The sequence below is a fragment of the Triplophysa dalaica genome, chromosome 14, assembly GCF_015846415.1.
Source record: "Triplophysa dalaica isolate WHDGS20190420 chromosome 14, ASM1584641v1, whole genome shotgun sequence".
In the NCBI taxonomy this organism is placed as follows: Eukaryota; Metazoa; Chordata; class Actinopteri; order Cypriniformes; family Nemacheilidae; genus Triplophysa; species Triplophysa dalaica.
In genome coordinates this window covers 6,356,997-6,378,048 of record NC_079555.1, presented here as the reverse complement: position 1 = coordinate 6,378,048, position 21,052 = coordinate 6,356,997, and the positions used below count along the sequence as shown (strand labels likewise).

General features: G+C 39.1%; 1 protein-coding gene across 1 annotated transcript in view; it reads right to left on the bottom strand.

Moving 5' to 3' along the window:
- Nucleotides 1-21,052, bottom strand: part of itpr2 (inositol 1,4,5-trisphosphate receptor, type 2) — a 62,392-nt gene that overhangs the window by 37,838 nt on the left and 3,502 nt on the right. The window contains exons 2-35 of the mRNA XM_056765659.1: nucleotides 20,393-20,463; nucleotides 18,937-19,052; nucleotides 18,763-18,849; nucleotides 17,310-17,468; nucleotides 16,503-16,601; nucleotides 16,314-16,397; nucleotides 16,041-16,187; nucleotides 15,390-15,485; nucleotides 14,611-14,655; nucleotides 12,858-13,006; nucleotides 11,981-12,080; nucleotides 11,715-11,878; nucleotides 11,485-11,626; nucleotides 11,240-11,398; nucleotides 10,988-11,160; nucleotides 10,771-10,890; nucleotides 10,198-10,380; nucleotides 9,741-9,992; nucleotides 9,435-9,582; nucleotides 8,961-9,108; nucleotides 8,300-8,490; nucleotides 8,030-8,150; nucleotides 7,728-7,779; nucleotides 6,537-6,705; nucleotides 6,274-6,441; nucleotides 5,786-5,872; nucleotides 5,505-5,630; nucleotides 5,266-5,388; nucleotides 4,961-5,161; nucleotides 4,232-4,483; nucleotides 2,798-2,923; nucleotides 2,522-2,650; nucleotides 2,280-2,400; nucleotides 892-1,073 (exon numbers count right to left, since the gene is read on the bottom strand). Of these exons, the coding sequence (XP_056621637.1) occupies nucleotides 892-1,073; nucleotides 2,280-2,400; nucleotides 2,522-2,650; nucleotides 2,798-2,923; nucleotides 4,232-4,483; nucleotides 4,961-5,161; nucleotides 5,266-5,388; nucleotides 5,505-5,630; nucleotides 5,786-5,872; nucleotides 6,274-6,441; nucleotides 6,537-6,705; nucleotides 7,728-7,779; nucleotides 8,030-8,150; nucleotides 8,300-8,490; nucleotides 8,961-9,108; nucleotides 9,435-9,582; nucleotides 9,741-9,992; nucleotides 10,198-10,380; nucleotides 10,771-10,890; nucleotides 10,988-11,160; nucleotides 11,240-11,398; nucleotides 11,485-11,626; nucleotides 11,715-11,878; nucleotides 11,981-12,080; nucleotides 12,858-13,006; nucleotides 14,611-14,655; nucleotides 15,390-15,485; nucleotides 16,041-16,187; nucleotides 16,314-16,397; nucleotides 16,503-16,601; nucleotides 17,310-17,468; nucleotides 18,763-18,849; nucleotides 18,937-19,052; nucleotides 20,393-20,463 (4,690 nt within the window). The remainder of the gene's footprint in view (nucleotides 1-891; nucleotides 1,074-2,279; nucleotides 2,401-2,521; nucleotides 2,651-2,797; nucleotides 2,924-4,231; nucleotides 4,484-4,960; nucleotides 5,162-5,265; nucleotides 5,389-5,504; nucleotides 5,631-5,785; nucleotides 5,873-6,273; nucleotides 6,442-6,536; nucleotides 6,706-7,727; nucleotides 7,780-8,029; nucleotides 8,151-8,299; nucleotides 8,491-8,960; nucleotides 9,109-9,434; nucleotides 9,583-9,740; nucleotides 9,993-10,197; nucleotides 10,381-10,770; nucleotides 10,891-10,987; nucleotides 11,161-11,239; nucleotides 11,399-11,484; nucleotides 11,627-11,714; nucleotides 11,879-11,980; nucleotides 12,081-12,857; nucleotides 13,007-14,610; nucleotides 14,656-15,389; nucleotides 15,486-16,040; nucleotides 16,188-16,313; nucleotides 16,398-16,502; nucleotides 16,602-17,309; nucleotides 17,469-18,762; nucleotides 18,850-18,936; nucleotides 19,053-20,392; nucleotides 20,464-21,052) is intronic.

Below are 21,052 nucleotides of genomic sequence, written 5' to 3'. Positions count from 1 at the left end.
CAGAATTCAAAAACACAATTCAATGCACAAAAACATTAGTGCTAACTAATCCTCAAGTTCTTTCAAGATTGTGATTTACAAAATTGCTATATAAAATTATTGTTATGATATTAAAGGGGTCATATGACACGGCTAAAACAAATATTATCGGGGGGGTTTTTTCAGATGTAATGCAATGTGTATACACGATTCAAGGTTTAAAAACTCTGTATTTTCCACATGTTTGCATCTCATCTTTGCCCCGCCTCCCTGAAACGCGCAGATTTAAAAAAAAGCGAGGTGTGCTATGATTGGCCAGATAACCAGTCTGTAGTGATTGGTCGAATACTGCAAGCGTGTGACTGAAATGCAGCGCCTCTTACCATATTGGAACATCAGGTTCCAAAGCAATTGTACTGACAGGTACGCACACCTTACTTTCTATACATTTCAGCGGTCTTAGTGAACTCATAACACAAACTGATGTAGATTTGTGGTGCCGTGGTTATACGAGGTGTTTCAGGCAGGTCTGGGTGAGCATTCGCTTTTAGATAGAATGCATCTTTTGTTCCGACACTATAATTTTCGCAAATTTACTTGTCTTTTGGGGATGGGACACTTATAGGACTCCAAAGACACAGAAAAACATGTATTTGCGCCATATGACCCCTTTAAAAATAAGAGTATTATCAAACAGACAACACAAAAAAATTGGCAAAAAAGGAAACATAACAACATTCTTGTATTTAATGTATTTCATTGACTGGGGACAGGGATTGTCCCTTGTGGAGTACTGAAAACTTTGGTGGCAGCCCAGATCTATATTTACAGGCTCATTGGTTTGCCTTTATAAATCTACACATTTGACGCGCTATACAGTGACAGTGTTTGGACGTGAAAGGGCCATGTTACCTGTAGTTTCTCAATGATGTTCTTGTAATCTGGGGCCCCAAAAGGCTCCTTGCGTGGCCGGGCGCGGGCGGACAGTCTCCAGTCTTTGGCCGCACGCTGCACCATGTTGGTGTGTGTCTTCAGGGACAAAACGTTGACCTGACCATCTAGATCTACTGGAATGGGGATGGCCCGGTTTTTAGCTGGAAGGGGTCAGATGAGATCAGGGTTTAGTTTCGAGTGTTATGTTAAGCATTTTGTTAGCCCTGTCAGCACTTAACCTTTATTAAGGACATTTTTTACCCTGTGCTGAGAAACATTTCATATTGTGGCGCAAAAGTTAAACAATGTGAGACAAAGCTGTGTTATTTACCAACACAACAACAGCATGTCAAACCCAACTAAAAATATGTTCCAAGAACATTTTGCTAACATTTACATTTAGTTACTTTATTTCTGTTTGTTTAAAACATTCCACTAACAACGTAACAATAATATTTTCACGGCAATGTTTATAATGTTTTAGAACATTCAGCAATGACAAATGATGATAACATATTCTCTTTTAATGTGACTGCAAGAATGTTTTTGCACTTTGATAGAACTTACATAAGAACATCATAAAGCAAAGTTATGAGAACTGTTGGCATGGGAATCCTTTACATACTTTGCTAAATTTCAGCATCAAATTGTCAAACAATGGATGCAAACCCTCTTTTCAGAGATGGACCAGCATTTATTAAACTCGGATATAAGCAGGTCTTGTCCAATTGTATTGAAAATATAATGCCGTTTTGTCATTGCATAACATCCTTCGAAATTTGGTGTCTCTCATAAATGAAGAACAAACTGTATAAATCCCTTTTCAAATGAAAGACAATAATTAACAATAAATACATCATATTAAAAAATTGCAATATATACTAACTCGGTATATAACTAATTTCGGTAAATATGGAACAAAATAACTCAAGAGTCCATTAATCCAGGTTTTAATCTACTCTTGGTTAACAATCTCAAGTGTGAAAAATTTACCTGACTTCACAATTTATTATTGAAAACGTCTAGAAAAGGTCTTATTTTTTATATTTTATACAGAATTCTTCAAAATAAATGTTTTTCATGAAAACTTTAAATCGTCTTTTAATTTCTCAAAGATATGTAATAACGATTAGTTTGAGAATGTGTAATATTTGAAACACATCAAGAAAGATTATTAAAATATCCTCTAAGCAAAGTTTGTTAATCACTGAGCAACTTCCAGATGGGATCGCATGTGTGATTGTGAAACCCAACTCAATCATGACGAGACTCAAAAATTAAGCATTTACTCAATACAAATGATGTTTATCCTGCAAATCAAAACCCCAACCCTCTTATGGATCATCACTGCCAAAAATGAAACATACCCACGTCAGCGAGGGTTTTAATGCAACACTCAATGTTAGTCTTCTGCAGGGAGTTGAGCCAGGTGCAGTTGTACAGTCTGCAGGCATTTTGCAGAATATGAATGAATATCGTTTGATGGGCCTGACAATGAGATATAAGTACCACAAAGTCACACATCAAAAAAAAAAAAACTGCATTAACATAATGAATGAGTCATAAAAGAGAAGCCAGAAGGGTCAAGACTCGTGGTATCTCCCTCTACCTGCAGGTTCGAGTTGCTGACTGAAAACTGGGAGCCGAAGAAGCCCTTGATGATGGCCATGATGGTGTCGGTGACGTACTTTTCGAGGGATGCGTCAGCATGCTTCCTGTCTGTGGCGCTGTCACACACCTACAACATCATCACAGTTCACACAGTTCATAATGCTTAGCACCCACACAGCTAGAGCAAATCAGTCATGGGTGATCTACAGCCGTTCAGCCTCATATATAGCCATTGCGAGGGAGTGAAAGAAAGTGGTGGCATTATCAGACTCACCTTAGACATATCTGCAAGGAAATTTATAAAGAGCGTCCAAATGTGATTGCTAGTGTAGATCTCCTTCATCTCCACTTCAGTGTCCACATAGCAGTGATTCACAAAATTCACATAAGACATTTTTATCTGTAGAAGTTAAAGAAACAAATAGTCATACAGGCAGGTTCCTGGTTTCACTTAGATGCATGGTATACACTGTATGCATTTCGTTGTTCTGATAAACACAGAGAAAGATATTTGGAAGAATGCTTGTAACCAAACAGTTCCTGGCCACTATGGACTACCACCGTAGGTAGATTACAACTGTAGTAAAAAGTGCCCCAGAAGATTTGTGAGAAGATTCAAGAGTTCAAATGAACAATGACATTTATAAAGCAATTTTTACTGATATGGTAGTCGACGGTGTCCGAACACTGTTTGGTTACAAGCATTCTTGCAAATATCTTTCTCTGTGTTCATCAAAACAAAGAAATGTATAAAGATTTGGAACAACTTGAGGGTGAGAAAAAAATATTTAGGGGGTTAACTGTTCCTTTAAGCTATGGGTTCCCAAAGTGGGAACATTCTTGCAGTCACATTAAAAGAGAACGTTATCATCATTTGTCATTGGTAAACGTTCTAAAACATTATATTCAAACATTGGTGTGAAAATATTAATGTTACATTGTTAGTGGAATGTTCCAAAGAGGGGGTTCCCAAAGTGGGGGTTGCAAGGCTGCGAATGCGGGGTCACAAGATGATTTCCAGAAGAAAAAAATATAAATATTAGAAATAAAGTATGTAATCAATTAAAACTTTTTTTTTGTGAAGATAAAAATAAAACAAGGCAAATAAAAAGCCATCAGCCTTAGTAATTTCCTCCCCCTCGATCATGACCCCTGAGGTGATTACATCACATTTAAAGACATTAGCCACCGCATTAGGTTAGGTGCAGCAGGTCCATTTACAGCACCACGTTAAACAGTCCCATGCACACGCAGACTAGTTTTCAGGCTTTAAATTAATATATTCTTATTTGGCGAAATAAAACTTTGATTAATATCGAACAAAAACAACGCAGGGAGGCCGGCGGAGAAGCGCCGCAACTCAGGTACGAAAGAGGCACATCGATCAGCACTCGAATCATTTTGATGAAATTCATCCATCTCTAGTAATAGTACATAGTTTATGTATAATAGCAAGTTAAGTATTGAGTAAATAGCTATAAAACAATATTATGTTAGACTGTGCTCTTTTGTGTTGTCATTTTGCACGCTTGGGTAGAATAGCTGCATGTGCGCATTTGCGCGCAACGTTTGTATACTTTTACCACCTCGAGGATAGTGGGGGTCTCGAGTGACTGGCACTGTTATTTTGGGGGTCGTGGCTGAAAAGTTTGGGAACCCCTGCTTTAAGTGAAGGTGTGGGTACAGTAAGGTGGTAATTCCCCATCACCTCTGGAATGCAGTCCTCATGGACTACCACCTTGACGATGTCATCGAGGGGCAGTAGTGAATTGCACTTGAGCTCAGTGTCGACGTTCTTGCCCTCGGTGCATGCCGCCAGCAGCTCCACCAGGGTGATGTGATACGCCAGAGACCCGTTTTCATCGTTGCGCTCCTGCTCGGAGCGCATCATTTCCAGCAGCATGGGGAAGGAGGCACGATCGTTGTAAAACACCAGCACATCTTCACCTCCGTTCACCAGCTGCAATTAAAAACAAAGCTTGTTTCAGCTGGATAAAGCACTATAGAAATACACACTTTTTGAACGGAAATCCATGAGGGCTATTAGGAGTGGTTTACATAAGCCAAAAGGTATAGTCACAACACTGTCGGTTTTACAAAGCTATATCGTTTAAAGGGATGGTCGTCTGTCATAAGTCGTTTCAAACCTCTATGACTTTCTTCCTTCAGCAGAACACAAAAAATGTTTAATTCTATTGTATGGAATGGGTGCCGGTTAACAACATTTTTCAAAATACTTTATTTTGTGCTATGCACAGAAAAGAAAGCTATACAGGTTTAAAATAACAATGGGGGGAGAGTGTATTGACGTAACTCAGATTGTGTTTGGCTAAAGACAAGAAGTCGTATACACCTAGGATGGCATGAAGCTGAGTAAATTATGCTGTAGTTTTCCATTTCCGGTGAACTATTCCTTTAAACCCAAAGTCGTCCCCACCTCATTCATAACTTTACACTGACACTCCTTCACATATTTGCCGTCTGCCTTGACGATGGTATGGAGGAAGCGCAGGTACTGCACGTGACGGCCGTGGATCTCCATGCAGTGCACGAAATGGTGCACAACACGGTCGCTGATCTCGTTGCAGAGGCTGAAGTTGTTTCTGAAGATATAGCACATGGTCTTTGCTTCGAGAAGCTAAATGAAGCAAAGATAGCCTCATCAAATACAAACTTCATTTCAACTCGATTAATACATAGTGTAATGCATACTGCAGCATAAATATAAAATATGTAACTCACCCCAGGTGTGAGGAAGAGGTTGAGGTGTTTGTGCAGCAGCGTCTGGTTCTGAGGGTTATCTCTGCTAAAGTTCTGAAGAAAAGTGTGTGCTAGAGTCATGATGTCGTCCATCTTCTCATCACCCTGAGGATGAAGGAGAAAGTGTTGAGTACAAATCACAAAATATCACAAAGTTGTTCCATTTCTTGGTTGCGGATTCCATCGGGGATCCAGGATTTTAAACCAATGTGTCCACTTACTTTCTCAAATGGGATCTGGAGCAGGTCCAGGACTACAGTATGAGCTCCCATGTTCTTCAGCAGCCTCTGCTGTTGCACACGACTCTTCTTAGCAGGGTAGCAGAGTTTACTGAGACTCTGCAGGATCTGTGTAGCAGAAACAGCACATCACACACGAACCACAAGGCTACTACACTTTGCTAATACTGTATCTTGAGAAGAACTTTCTTAAAACATACATAGATGATATACATAGTAAATACATACCTAATGAAAACGAATCAAAAAGAGATTTTCACTACCTCTTTTACGATTTTGTAGTTGTTAGCCTTGTTGCTGTCGATCTGAGGTTTAGTGCCATCCTGTACTGGACTCAAAATACCCGCTTCCTGTAAACCAGAAATAACACAAAATTGTCAAGATTAAACAGAGTGATCAAATTTCTCAACATCAAATCTGCATTAATGAAATTCTTATTTTACATTCGCAAAGCATCATCGTAAAGAAGCATGTCGAACTCTATCCAAGTAAGTCTTGCGGCATACTAAGGAGGACATCCAACACATCCTTGACCTAAGTGTGATGTAAGAGGCCATGCCCACATATGGGCAGGGCGGAGATTTATAACATTTTGTATTGGGAGGGCGTGGTCTCTTGAGATGGGTGTGGCTTCTGATGTCACACTTGGATGTGGGCTGGGTTGGATGTCCTTCTAAGGTTGCAGCGAAATGCCTCTCGCTCTATCTAGCAGAATATCTGCAATGTATTCCTTCTGCCAAGAGGGGCACACCTCCGAATTCTGCTCCTTGTTCTGATTGTCTGTGATGTCTTCATTCCCGTAACTTCCGCTTTTCTCGACCCACAGCTCGGACTTCTCCACCGTCAGACGCAGCTGGTCCAGGTTTACCTTAATTTGCTTATAGTTCTCAACATCTTGCTCAGAAACCAGCAACTGGACCTGTGTACATCGATATTTACATATACATCCTGTTGTTATCCAAGATTTATTAGAGGTCTGATATTTATAATGTGATGTATGAGTGAAACTAAGACCTGTTTGAAGGCCTGGAGGACTTCGGCTCTCTGGCTGAAGTGTTTGAAGATGAGCTGCAGAGAGCCAGAGACCAATGGTGGGTAGTCCTGCATGATGAGATGAATAAGCACGCGTAGAAACGTCTGACCACCTTCATTATCGATGTCCACAGTACCTCCTTGTTTAGAACTGCAAACACAAAGAGACCCACAGGTAAACGCAGTCAGTAAGTATCAAGCCAAACCTAACAGAAAGCAATTACAGTAGTGATATCCATAGGGTATATTTGTACAATATTTGCTTTTATTGCTCCCCAGGCATATGGTACAAAACGGGAGTAAAATTAAACTTGGCTCAGGTATTTATTTGGCAACAACATTTAAGGCAAACAACAGCATAATCAGGAAATATATGTTATATTTTAAAATAAAAATGTTGAATACAGAAAATAAACATTGACTACAATTTAACCACTTAATATTTTGTTGATCTTTTCTTGTCAGCAATCATTCTTCTTGACACAGATGTGTCCTCAAAGGAACTCCCAAAAAATGAAAATTCTGTCTTCATTTACTTCATTCCTAATCTATATAAATTATTTTTCTCTGTAAACTTTCTTTGTTCTGCTTGAAGAAACAGTTCTGGGGCACTTTTGACTACCATTGTAATTTCATCTACTATGGTAGTCAATGATGTTTAAGTACTCTTTGGTTACAAGCATTCTTCCAAACATTTTTCCGTGTTTATCAGAACAAAGAAATTTATACAGACTGTATATGAAGACATTATTTTATCATTGGGTGAACTATTCCTTTAAATTCTTCCCAAAGCTGAGCTTCAGTTCACTCTCCAAGCACAACTACACAACTTTCATAATAAAATAAATTCTAATACATTTTTAACAATAATTTAACAATAATTCAGGGTTAAAATGATCATTTTTCAAAGTTGGACATTCATTTTGTTTGAGAGACACCATGGCCTCACAGGATGTGACCGGCGCAGGGCGATTCAACACATGGCTTGTTCTAATGGGATTGTTGCGTAGTGCCGCATCCAGTGTGGACAAAATTTTAAATCATTATAGGTTATTTTGCGTTCTTTTGTCTTTTGACGCGCTGTGTCCGGTGTAGACACAGTGTTAGAAGAAATTTATGAAATGTAAAATATTCAAAAGACCCTCATAAACACCAATGAAAAAATATCCTCACCTTCCAGAAAACATATGCTCTGCTTTCACTGCAATCTCTTCTATGTTTGGCTCTGAAATGTACCATAGTACCAAAAACTGTTAGCTTTTACTTTATCTTTACACATCCGAGTTAAGGCTGTTCTGTGCCTGCTCAGAACAGCCTGTAAAGATGAAATGACACATAAAATCCAGACAACATTAAACAAACTGTGTAAATACACATAAATACAGATTCAGATCGAGCTTTTTTGACACCATTGTGGTTTAAATCTGACTCTGTGGAGAAGTTTCTTTGGAGAAGTTTCGTGAAATTGCTCTCACCAGACTGGATGGGAATTTCTGACACTGAGGCAGAACTGTCCAGAGTCTGATCACCAAACTCTTTTTTATAGATGGATAGCAAGTAGGTGATGCGGTAATCCAGTCGCACATTCAAAATAAACTATATAAGGAAAACATAAAATGAAGAAGAAACAATATAAACAACTGTTCAGTTTTGTTTAGTCATTAATCACTTAAAAGTTATTTGGTCCCTAACATTAATCATAAAATAGTTGCTGAGATTCACAAGTGCATCAATGACAGCGTCACCTGCAGAATCTCAATAATCCTGAGCTTGGTGTCCATCACCATGACGTCCTCGTTGTCATGGAGACAGATTTGCTTGCCGTGGATTGGCTGGGCGTCGGGGAGAATGTGAGGCATCATCATTGAGCCTCTGCTCAGAACCATCTGAGTCATCATCTCACCCACACCATGGATGGTGCGCATGACATTATTACCTACACACACATACACACACACAAACACACAGAGACACACAAAAATACACAACCTTAAGTGAGCCGGTATCTAAACGACAGTTCTAGAGACTCAATCTAAAAACATATACAGTAGCTTTACTTTTCTATGAAGAAAGCAGTCTTGTGCAACATTTTATGCAATATTAAACAGCAAAATATATTTACTTTTTAAAATACCTAATATAATTTGAAATCTAAGGTTGCAACCAATTAATCCAATGATGCATTGCGACAACCTTTAAAAATTCAAAATGGCCGATGAATTGAGAGAATTATGACAATTAAAGAATTAAAGACACTTGAATTTCATTTAGGGCTGTAAGATAAAAGGTTACTTCTCGACAATATCACGCACCCCTAATTTCATCCAAATTTGACGAATAGTAGTAACAATTATTCAACGTAGTTAAAAAAAAAATCATAGTAGTATCTGTGCCTAGGGATCTCACCTCCCTCAGGACCCTTGTTAAGTTTGGCCATAAATGTGTAAGAAGGCTGGACAATGTCCAAGATGGCCAGCAGGGTGCGTGTGAGACACAACAGCTCACTAAAGCTGTAGAAACCAAAGTAGACCAGATTACGTGCCAGGTGGACCACCTGAAAGAGCAAGAGAGAGAGAAAGGCCATTCAAATTCAAAAACTGAGTTGTAGAGTAAATCATTCAGTATGAAAGCTGACAAAGTCAATCTGCTCTGTCCCATGGACACAATTACATAATCATTTTAGAAAATCCAAAACCTGGCAGTAAACACACAGTAAAAATGTGCGTAATGGGTGATTGCTAGGGCATATAGTGTATAGCCCCATCGGTGGTCCAAACTGAATGTGCCCACCCTCAAATATCTCTGATCACTTGCTATGGCTCAGGGTGTCCACTACCTATGCCAAGTCCCAATGCTTGGCAAGCACCACTCCTAACTCACCTCAAGAGTCAACTCATTCTTCTCTCTGTCTCCAAAAGGGTACAGCTGATTGACCACGTCTTTGAGGTACTCGTCCACAAACCTCATCGTAGGAGCAAATTTCATCTTCATCTCCTCTCTGGATGTGTCTCTGAATTCATAATCATACCTGTGTACCAGATTTATACTCAGACAAGCCAGGCAAAACAAAAGCATAGTTAAGCGCAGTACCAAATAAACAAGTACACTCATTGAAAACAAATAGAAGTAAATCTATTCAAGTGTTGCAGGTGGATCTACGGTCTGTATAATCCTAAAACTCCTTACTCATTCACAGAGATCTTGGAAGGTATTTCAGTCCATAGACGTGCATAGCGAACGGGCACTACGGCCTCTTGTGGGTCCCGGTCTACATGCATGTGTAGCATTAGACGGCAAAAGGATGCGCGCAGGTTGTAAGGCAGGAAGTCGTCGAACATGCAGCGCAGGATAAGATCCACCGGCAGTTGTATGGATATCTGATTGATGGCCAGATACTGCCGGTCCAGGCACATTTTAGCGAAGAGATTGAGTTGACACCTGCAAGAGAACGTAGAGTACAAAATAGGATGCGATTTCCTTGATGAAACAAAACCCGGTGGAATTGTTGTGGATGTTCTTCACCTTTCTGAACACTAAGAAACACTAATCTGTGGTAAATGAAGTCACTTGGAGTATAATATGATGTCATGGCTCTTTTATCTGTAGTATGTAATGATGTAAATGCATGTCGTTGATCTCTCACCTGTAGTAAGTGATGATGTCAATATCCTTCTTTTGTCCATCCTTAAAGTCCTGGGCCAGGTGGCGGATGGTCTTCCCATGTGGCTCTTTGTGGCTGTCAATCCAGTACAGCCACACCTCTTCATCCTCACTGTCCTCATGGGCCATAGATGACTCCAGAGAGCTTTCCGTATGTGGAATGATCCTGTCAGACACGTCACATTACAGAATGTTGTAACTCAAGAGTCATTCTCACATGGGTAATTTCAGTAGATTTTAAAGTGAGCGTTCAACCCAAAATGGAAATTCTGTCATCATTTACTTGCCTTATTGTCATTTTAAACCCTTATGACTTTTTTCTTCTGCAGAACACAAAATAAGATATTTTGGAGAATGTTTTTAACTGGCACACCTTCACTTGCATTGGTTTTGTGTCCTAACGATAGAAGTGAATGGGTGCCAACTTTCTTCAAAATCTTCACACAAAAATGTGTTCCGCAGAAGTCATACAGGTTTGACAAGACGGTGAGCAAATGACAGAATTGTCCTTTTTGGTTGAACGATCGCTTTAAACAGGAGAGAGACAAGCTCTTACTTTGTCTGAATGAGGATATCTGCGTTCGTGGAGCTTAACATGAATTTGCAAATCAGTTCCTGAGTGACTGGAATAGCCGTTTTGTTGGAGACACAGAGGTCCGACAAATAATCTAGAAACCTGGGAAAACACAAGAAATATACAGTCAATGAAAACAAATGTAAACTTTTTAACGGTTCTGCTCTTTTAAGTGGATGTTGAAATTTGAGGAACAGACCGGGGCTCTCGGTTCCTGCGCAGAAGTTTGACAAAGGTCTCGATCTCATGAGCGGTGATGTGCTTCTCCAACAGTTTGCGGTTGTTGTGCAGCAGAGCGGTGATGGTGTCTTCTGCCAGGATCTCGTAGCCTATTTGAGCCTGCATGATGGAAAAGTTTTTGGCTATGTACTCCTGTAAGAAAGAACAACATGTGTTACTCATATTGGATGATTTCTGGATAGGATGGATTCAAAATCAATTCATTCCTTGCCTGATTTTTGCGGTAGTCCTGTTGTGAATGACGCAGGATTCTGTAACAAAGCTGTAACATGTACTTAAAAGGAGCGTTGCGCTGGTCCCCCAGATCTTCAAGCTTTGGCATAGGCGAGTCCTTGTTGTCAGCACATGGGGCTTTCAAGATGCCAAAAATCTACAAACATAAAACCAATAATCCATGCTTGGGTTCTAGCTGGTGACTAAATAAGGCACAATAAATGTCTTCCAATTTGAGCAAACCTGCGCAAGGATGTTCTGCTCTCTCATGAGTTTCTGCCTTTCTCTGTTGGGGTTGGAAATGACCACAGAGAGCACTTCCTGCCCGTTGTTCGGAACCTCGCACAAAAAGAAGATCAGATCCTCTAACAGCTTAGTGGTAAACCTAATAAAACAAGAGAAGAGATAACTCGGTGTGTAAATTAAAGGTTATCTAGATGTCAACCACCACACCAGTTCTGGTGCAGGCATACCTGCGTTCATTCGTTGCTGGGAAATTGCTGATCCCCAATATACGCACGAACGATTCAAGGACCTTGTTGGCATCGTTGGCAAAGTCCAAGTCTCTGACCTCTGACAGGGGGACAGAATTGATGGAGAACGCCTCCTTGTCCTCTTTCATTTGACAGGTGCCGATCTGTTAGAATAGACAGAGAAACCATATGAGCTTCTTATATGGACAAGACAAAATGTTCTTGCATAAGAAAGTTTGAATAAAAAGGACATGAGCAAAAGTGACCTTGAGCATAACGGGTCGCTCCTCCTCAACATCGATGGGAATGTTGGTGCTGGTCACCCAGGTGTTTGTGCACAAGTTTCTGAGCCTCACATATGAGTTCCTGAAAAAATACAAACGGCCAGTCTCAAATAACACACTTGATGTGTCCTAATGGTCTTGGAGGTTTGACCTTATCCATGGAGTCCACAAAGTGACCCATGTGTCAATTTTGGTATTCTGAATAGTGCTCACTACATCCCCTGTGCACCTGCGATGCATCCTTTAGCTAGATTTTACAGAGAACACTATAAATCCGTTAAATAAAAACTTAGTATAGAAGACGGACTTGCAAATGCTTCACTTCATCACTGCCACCAAACATTCATTCAACACACTTTGACCCAAGCATCTGTCGACCAATTAAAATTTACACTCTTGTAAGGCATCTTGCACTTCCCTATCCATTATCCACTCCATTACGGTGTTCTTTAACATTGAGATGACACAACAGTCTAGCGTTATCGTCACCAAAGTGTGAATTTAAAGGAGGACATCAAGGCCTGAGGGCGTCATTTAGTACAAAGCTTAATGATTCCTATCATATCGATTGCACTTCAAGGAGACTCAAAGAACAAGCAGCCACGACCGATGGTCTCATAAGTACATTTTTAAAGTAAAATGGCTGATTTTAAAAGGCGATGTGAGCACTTGAACCCATTGTGGGTACATGTTCTACAACCATTAACACAGAACCATTCATACAGTCCCCTTTGCTTGGATCACCAGTTTTCCTCATTTGTAAGTCGCTTTGAATAAAAGGTTCTGCTAAATAAACACATGCAAATGTAATGCCATTTGGTTTTCCCTTGTGAACGGTTATTTTCAGAAGCGGACTAACCTGGGCACCAGGCAGTCTGCTCTCTGTAAGGTTGTAGCATCCAGTTCAAAGAGAGAGGCGATGTCATTGCCGTGGGGCACCGCGACAAGGATGTAGGGGATCTTCTCGGCCAGCCAGTTCTTCTTATGGGGAATGATGAGACTCTCGGTCTAAAGTTTGCCCAGAGAGACGAGGGAAGGTCACATAAGTGTCACACGTGCAAACATTATTGATAATAGTAATTACATGGGATGTTATTGTTTTTGAAATGTGTTCATTGTTTTACATTGGTTTATCTCATTACATAAAATGAATTTTTAGTGCCTCTTGTTACCAACATAATTCATACACATCTTATTCTATGTAAACAGCCTATTCCATGTATTCTTTCATGTAATGTATTAGAGAAAAGTTACCATATTTTTATTAAAGTATAGCTCTAGAAATTTATTGAAATTTATTACAAATAGTTAAACTACAGTTAATGTAGCAAAACCGTTGTTAATTAGGCGTTACCATTATTAAACTTTTTTTCATTTGTAGTAAAATCATGATTTTCGTAAGGGGGCCTATTTTGTGTATTTAACAATTATCCTTGTCCCACATTGATTTACGAACATGTGATGTTTCTTGGCAATCGCCAGGAAGTCAAGGATGTTGCCGAAATATTTTAACATGTATCGAACTCTGTAAATTCCTATAATACCCGCAGCTTCTGCAAACCCTGAATAGTGTTCACTTAAAAACCCTGAGGTCATCTACAGTGAGGATATTATGCAGGACTGCATCTGTGGTACAGACTGTTTTCACCCGAGTTTTTTGATGGAGGGCTATTTGGAGAACGGCATTATAAATTCTCCTCTGCTCTGACTCTCTCTGCAGCTCTTCTGACTCACTCTTCTAGCGAAGCAGACAGCACGTCTGCCTTACTCTCATGGGGCACCCCCAGATTCAGACATTATGTAAGGAGCCTCCTCTGTGCGCGTGTGTGTGTGAACAGGCGTGTGTTTCAGCACGGCTGTTGAAGCGGAATACTAATACTGCGAAAAGGTGCGGCGAGAGATACCAGCTAGACGAAAAAAGAAACAAGAGGTGGAGGACGGGAGATGTGCGAGTCTCTCAGTTGCAGCGAGAGAGGAGAGAAGGGGAGAATGAGAAAGGGGTGGAATGCATTAGGTAATATTGAAGCTGTGCAGGAGAGTTGTGCTCTGGCTGAGACGCCCGATACGCAGTGCTGTGTAGCCGAGACAGAACAGGCTCTGTTGACTTCAGTATGATACAAAGCTGCTTTAATGTAATTGCTGAAGACGAAAATAAAATCTATTCATTAGGGCTGGGAATCACCAACTATCTCACAATACAATGTGTGTTTAGACCAAAGTCCCAAACCAAAGATTATAGTGACACATTTTCATAAATGAATACTAATTTTATGTTGGACATGCAAAGCAACACATGATAGATGTGCAAAATCAATTCTGAATCTTCTTCACATGTTTTCTTTTTCTTTTGTTTTTCTTGTTTAAAAACACATTTAGCCATATTTAAATACACAGGCCACAATTCCAGAGAATATTTTCCAAAGAAAGTAGAAAACTGTTGCATAGGGGGCGGGTGGTGTAAATGATTGATGTGAAAGACTTGACTTCTGTGGAAATCTGCACAAATTTTTTTTTTCTGCAGAGACAGAATCCATGTAGGCCGAATTTATGACTCTGACATTTCAGCTTCTGCAAATATGCATATTGTGGCATTTAAATGAAACTTGACTTACCTCATGTTTTATGTCGATACTATGTTCCTTAAAAACTGGATTTACCTGAAACAAAGTCAAGAGTGTTCATAATACTTCTACAGCATGCACAAACACACACGGTGCACACAAACAGCTTCATTTACATTTACACATTTGGCAGGCGCTTTTATCCAAAGTGACTTCCATTGCATTTTACTATACATTTGTCTTTTTAGGTTTGTGCAATACCTGAGATCGAACCCGTGACCTTGGCGTTGCTAGCGCTATGCTCTAAACCCTGAGACACAGGGAAGCGTTTAGTGTTGTTGACAATGACCCCTCTGTATGTGCACGGCGGACCACTGTGACAGTAATGTTGAGGATACTGCCCCCTGCAGGCCATTCCCTACTTTACTTAATTCTCTTCTCAAAACAAGATACATCGAAGCTTTACATGTATTTATCCAAAAATTCAAAAGAAAATGGATTTCATTTATAGATTTCTTTATTGTCTGTTTATATTAAGGCAGCAAACTTACATATTCTCACAAAAAAAGAGAGAGAAATCAGACTTTTCACTTCATACTTTATCTTGGCAAAACCTGAATACGTTTGAGTGACAGGCTGGTGAGTTTCCACTAGGAAATACTACTGCTAGGAAATACACGTCCTGCCTGCAAATGAATATAACCACAAGCTTTCACACAAGCTTCACTGTGTCAAACGGTATCCTAAACCACTACCCAATTACACAAATATGTAAGAAGAGAAAAACAGGAAGACGATTAGGGAAGAACCTGTAAAAATAGAAAGAATACCTCTGCGGCAAGATAGTGTCCCGTGGCAAGGTGCTTGAAGCGGAAGAGACTGTTCCACTGACCGGCTCCTCCCCTGCAGGGGTCATAGTGCACCACCTGAAGAACATGGCACATTGATTCACCTCCAGAATTTGGTTAGATACCTCATAAAGGTTCAATATTTGCATTTCTCAATCATGCAAAAACAATTATGACACTCACATGTTTCCAAATGTTTGCATGTCATTTCATAATGATTGATATTTTATTTCTAATGCAATAACATTTATATTGTTACATTTTTTAAGTAGACTTTAAAAAATTCCTTACAAAAACATGGACATTTTCTGTCAGCTGCACCGACAGATACCGTAAAATAACAGGTTTCCCTGGATATAATATTAACATTATAAATAAAGTTCTTCTAGTCAATTTTTCAGTAATTAGATAGGAAAAAATCTTATTAAAACCAGTAAAATAACAATTTTTCCACTGTAAAAATATGTTTTCCACTTTTTTTGTTACGTTTTGTCACAGTATTTCAGTTTAAATACACGGAAAACTATAATTTTCCTTTTTTTTCATTTTACAGGAAAAATCTGAATAAATACGTTTTTTAACAGTTACGGCATTAAGCTTTCAAATTTTCCCTGCTTATAAAAGGAACTTTACCTCAATTTCCCAGAGTGCTTTTGAGCTGGTAGCGGAGGTTGCTGACTGGCGTAGAGTAGTTCGTAAGAAGACGTACTGCTGCTTCTTGTATTCGTCACAGGTAAGAAACTTTTCTTGTTCGGCATGAAACAACCTCACCACATCTCCCTGAGTAAGTTAAATAAAACAGACCCACAGTCTATATTAAAGAAGCACAGTCTATATTAAACACACTGACCGATGCATTATTGATCATCCCCACATAACAAGTCATGCTGAAATGAAACAACTCACCCCTTTTAGGACATCATCTCTGTATTCACTGAATTTCATGAAGAGAGTGACCTTCCAACTGGTGTTGCAGTTCAAAGCGTTAACCTGTCAGATCATAAAGATCATCACCATCACTTAAACTACAGGAACAAGATGTGACTCCTCGTGTGATTTCATTCATGTTGGTCTTGAGAATGAGAGGTGTCTAACCTCTTTGCAGCCACGGTTATCCAGAAGTTCAATGTTGCTGGCATGGAGAGGCTGTCCTGCATTGACAGGCATCAAGACTACTTTATCGCCGACCACCACCTATCCAAAGAGACGGACATACACAAATATATATAATACTGGTTACCGTTATATATATTGTTGTTACATGTTAAAAGAAAAAGTATGACATCACATCCTGTGACATGCATAGCGTGTAAACAGATGTTTTAGAGACCATATACCTGTATTGGAGGTCAGTCTATACTACACCCCAGAAATAAAATGAGGGTTGAATAATTATTTAGCACAATACAATCCTTGCCTTACATAGAGCAGACATGAATCAATTTCATGCTTGGGAACTGTAAAATCATGGTTTAGTAATGACACAGTGAAGGAAAAAATGCGTGTATGTAAACTTCTCTCTACTTTCTACAAATAAGAGGAAATTATCTCAACCGAACCATCCACAGAAATTTTGAATATTATTTAAATAATACTAACTTTGACTTGAATAAAAAATATCATACACAGTTGTGCAGCAGGTTGTTAGAGTTGCATTATACATGCATGTGAACAGCAGCACATTTATCCTTGTATGCACATACATTTTCATATAAACACACTTTGCATGCTTCAAACAGGTTATATACCTTCACACTTTGCTTGCTGAGATGAAAATAAGAGAAAAGACCAAATGCATTAATACAACAGAACAATGTTAATACTATGATGAGTTTTTTTTTTTAAAATCTTAAAAATTAGTGAATGTTAAAAAATAAAGTGGGTTAGTGGAGCAATGCCTACATTGTCCCCTTCACTGCGTAGCTTCCAAAAAGGCTGGATATTGAACCAGGAGCCCTCGTTTCCTGAGGGATCCAGAGACACACGCATGGCGTTCTTCTCAAGCAGAGCCGGCAGACGTTTATTCACCGTCAGGTACTTATTACTCTTTATATGTAAAAGCTGAAATTAGAAAGGACAATTTGTAAGAAATAGCACAAAATGGATTTATGACCTTTTTTAAAGGCAGGGTGGGTGATCCTGTGGAGAATTTTTTTTTGTCATGTTGGTTGGAAATTTCTTTACATCCTAATAGCAATCAAGAAGTATAGTGGCCCAAAAATATTTTTATAATTATATATCGACTGTGAAAGGTATAGTACCAAAAAACATTCGCCCAATCAAAACGTTCTGCCCGAACGCTGTGACTGGTCATGTGTACATTTTCAGCCAACGTTTTTTGCATACCACTGCACATCCTCTTCACACAGACATCGTACGTCATCAGTGTGTAATGTCCGCTTTGTCAATGTATGGAAAATGGCGGAAAATCAGCAACAATCAAACATTCCTGCGGAACCGACAACAAGTAAATCTACAAAACGAAAGTCCGTTTTTTAAAAAGCAGTCACGAAAAAACGTCTGGATCATGAAAGAGGAAAAACTCGTATTAACATCGGTTCAGCTTTAACATGATGGAGACAGCACCGGCAGGCAAAGAGTCTGAAAGACGAAATCATGGTTGCTCTCTTTCTTTTGGACAAGTATGTACATGCTTCGAGAAGAATTGAATGGATTTAGTTTGTAATTCATTACATTCATGTGTTTGGAGTGGCTTTGGAAGGTGAATTGCATAGGGATTATAATTTCAGTGCTAGCAGGCTAAAGTTTGCACCTTTCCAAATGAACAACTAACCTTCAAAACGGCAACAGCAAATACTGTACTCTGCTTCAATCAGTGTTTTCAAGGAATTTTCAAGGCCGTTTGCCAAGATTTGCAAGGGTTTATGGCACCCGTATATTCTACTGTGCTCTCAGGGTTATATCCAAATTCCTATTTGCCAACCAAGTGTAATGTAAACAATAAAAAAAATGGTTGTTAAGTGTCTGTAAAGTGAGGCAGACACATCCTGTTGGCAGATCATGCACTACATTAATTGTATGAAGGTCTGGCAATGCAAATCGACCTTCACCACCATATCACCTAAAACCAATGCCAATATGCAACATCCAATAAGTTGTCTATGAATAATATTATGTATATATCCACACGTTTTTTGTTGAAGTTCATTGACAAACAGGTTCAAGTGACCAGTCCAACAGTGTGTTCACTGTGAGAGCGGCCTTTTCAGCCCTCGAGCGGCACACTCGCAGCCTTGGCCACAGTGTAAAAATAAACATAACCTTTTAGACATCAAGCATAAAGAAGTGTTTAAAAAAAACCATTTGTTGATAAGAAGAGGGAAGTTTGCTGCACCTGTACGACTCTGCTGTACTTGACAACTTCCCCCAGCAATTTCTTGTTCTCCGTGTCATTTTGTTTCTGCTCCAGTTCTGCTGCATGCTGGAAAATGCATGCAGGAACATGAATTACAACAAGCCAAAATAAAAAACTAATACGCAAAATTGAGCTACAGTGTTGTAAGGGTACCTGTAGTTTCTTAAAGAGGTCTCCCTGTGAGTTGTTCCCATGTTTCCCTTGTTTTGCTTTCCAGAACTGTCTCTGGGCTGAATACCTGTTCATAGGACAAACCTTGAAGAGACAATCTGGAGAACAGAAAGACATTTTAGCTTCTTTTTGCAATCAGATACATAACAACCATTTTATTTAAAGCGATGGTCTGTCTCTTTTGAGTCACTTTATAAAATCCCAGCAATGACAAATGCAAGCATGTCATTTTGTTATAGCGAAACCAATAGGCGTATGAATCCTCTTCAGAAGAAATATGCAAACAAAGATTGGAGAAGACAAACTCAAATATGCTTCCTCAAACATCCCTTCAGCCTTAAAGGTAAGATCTGTCACTTAAAATTAAACTGTGTAAACTAAGGTACATTGACCTTGTGAGTTGTGTTCAAACAAATCTCTGGATGAAGAAATTATACTTGTATACATTGATTCCTCTTGCTGTTTAAGCAAAAACATTAAAGAACAATCAGCTCTACAATATCTGGGGCATGTAACATCAATTACCACAGAAAAAGAACAATGAAATCTAATGATATAAATAAAGCATCACAAACAAAAATCACAAATCGCACTTACAAATTAAGTCTAATGGATCACATCTGGATAAACATTTTAATACTGTAATACAGAACAGCCAAAAGACAATATACATGTTGAGATGGGAATAGAATGAAACAATGTCTGTACAGAATTATTTCCACTTTTACAACTCTCCTGTCATAAACAAGTAAAGAAGGTGCAATAATACTAGTCCCTCCATTTTGAAAAGAAGTCACACCGTGTTTGTAACTCAAACAGGGTTATTTTAAGAAGGAATATCAGGTTTTAAAGAAATGTAACATCTGCACATTCCTGCTTTGCAACCCTCATGATACCACACCACCGTCATTTTAAATGCATCATTTCCCCATTTTTGTTTGCTCAGGCAAATTTCATGGTCATGCCATAGGTTAAGGATGGGTCATGCTAGTCAACCAGTCATGCATCTAGTTATTTGTGCAACCCACTGTGAGGTCATCATTAAAACACAAATTCAGCACAACATCTATTAGTATTTAACTCCAAATACCCATTTAAAACTACTTTAATGCTTCCACAGAGCCCAAGGCACAAAGAGTAAAATAAAAGTTTACAGTGTGTATCCTATCGTAGCATCCTCCAAGAACATTGTTTATCAAGCCTCAGTTTACAATTGTAGTCATTAGACAACAGCCAGAAACCCTGCTGAGATTTCACTATAAAACCTAAGAAGCATTGCTTATCCCAGAGCGGAGCAGAAGTGTAGGAGTCTGTTTCTGCTCACAGTCCCCGTAATTAATCAGCATCCAAGCATGTGTGAAGAAACACAGGAGGATAATGCTACATATTTATATCGCCATAACAACAATTTTTTGTCGCTAAAACTTAAATGACTCGCCTCTGAATTTCTTCGGCGGGTTAGCAAGATCTCCGGTCTCAGGTTGCACCACACATCTGTCATCCACCAACCTGTGAAGAAAATGTCACAGTTTATTTGATTTTACAACAAAGGAATAAAGGATGAGTCATGGTCATGGTTTCAATTCACAGCAAAAACACAAACTGACATAGATGTATACTTCAAATGAATTGTTCTTTTTCAGAAGGCTGCATGGCTGCAAGTTAACACAAGAAGTATTAATGATCTCTTTATATCCTTCAAGATTCTGGCCTTAAAGCTATTTTATGAAAAATGATATACAAACTAAGTATATAAAGCACAAAATCATATCGAATTTGCAACAAGTCCGTATTTGAATGTCTTGTGGTCGATGAACAAAACAACTCAGTTTCATGGTCTCCCCATAAGCATGGTCAAAAGCAGATTATAGTTACAATGGTAAGATTCAAAATACGATTAAGTTTACAACTAGCAATCAGTTATTGGAGGGCCGTTTAACTAAAGTCACCCTCAATAAACACTTAGAACAATTTTCAGATGATGGCGGAAACAGCAGTTCTTTCGGAGGCCTGATAAAGAAACTTAGACCCTTGCTTTCTCCACTGTAATTGTTAAAACTAATAATAGGCTTTTACTTATCAGAGAGAGTAGATGGTT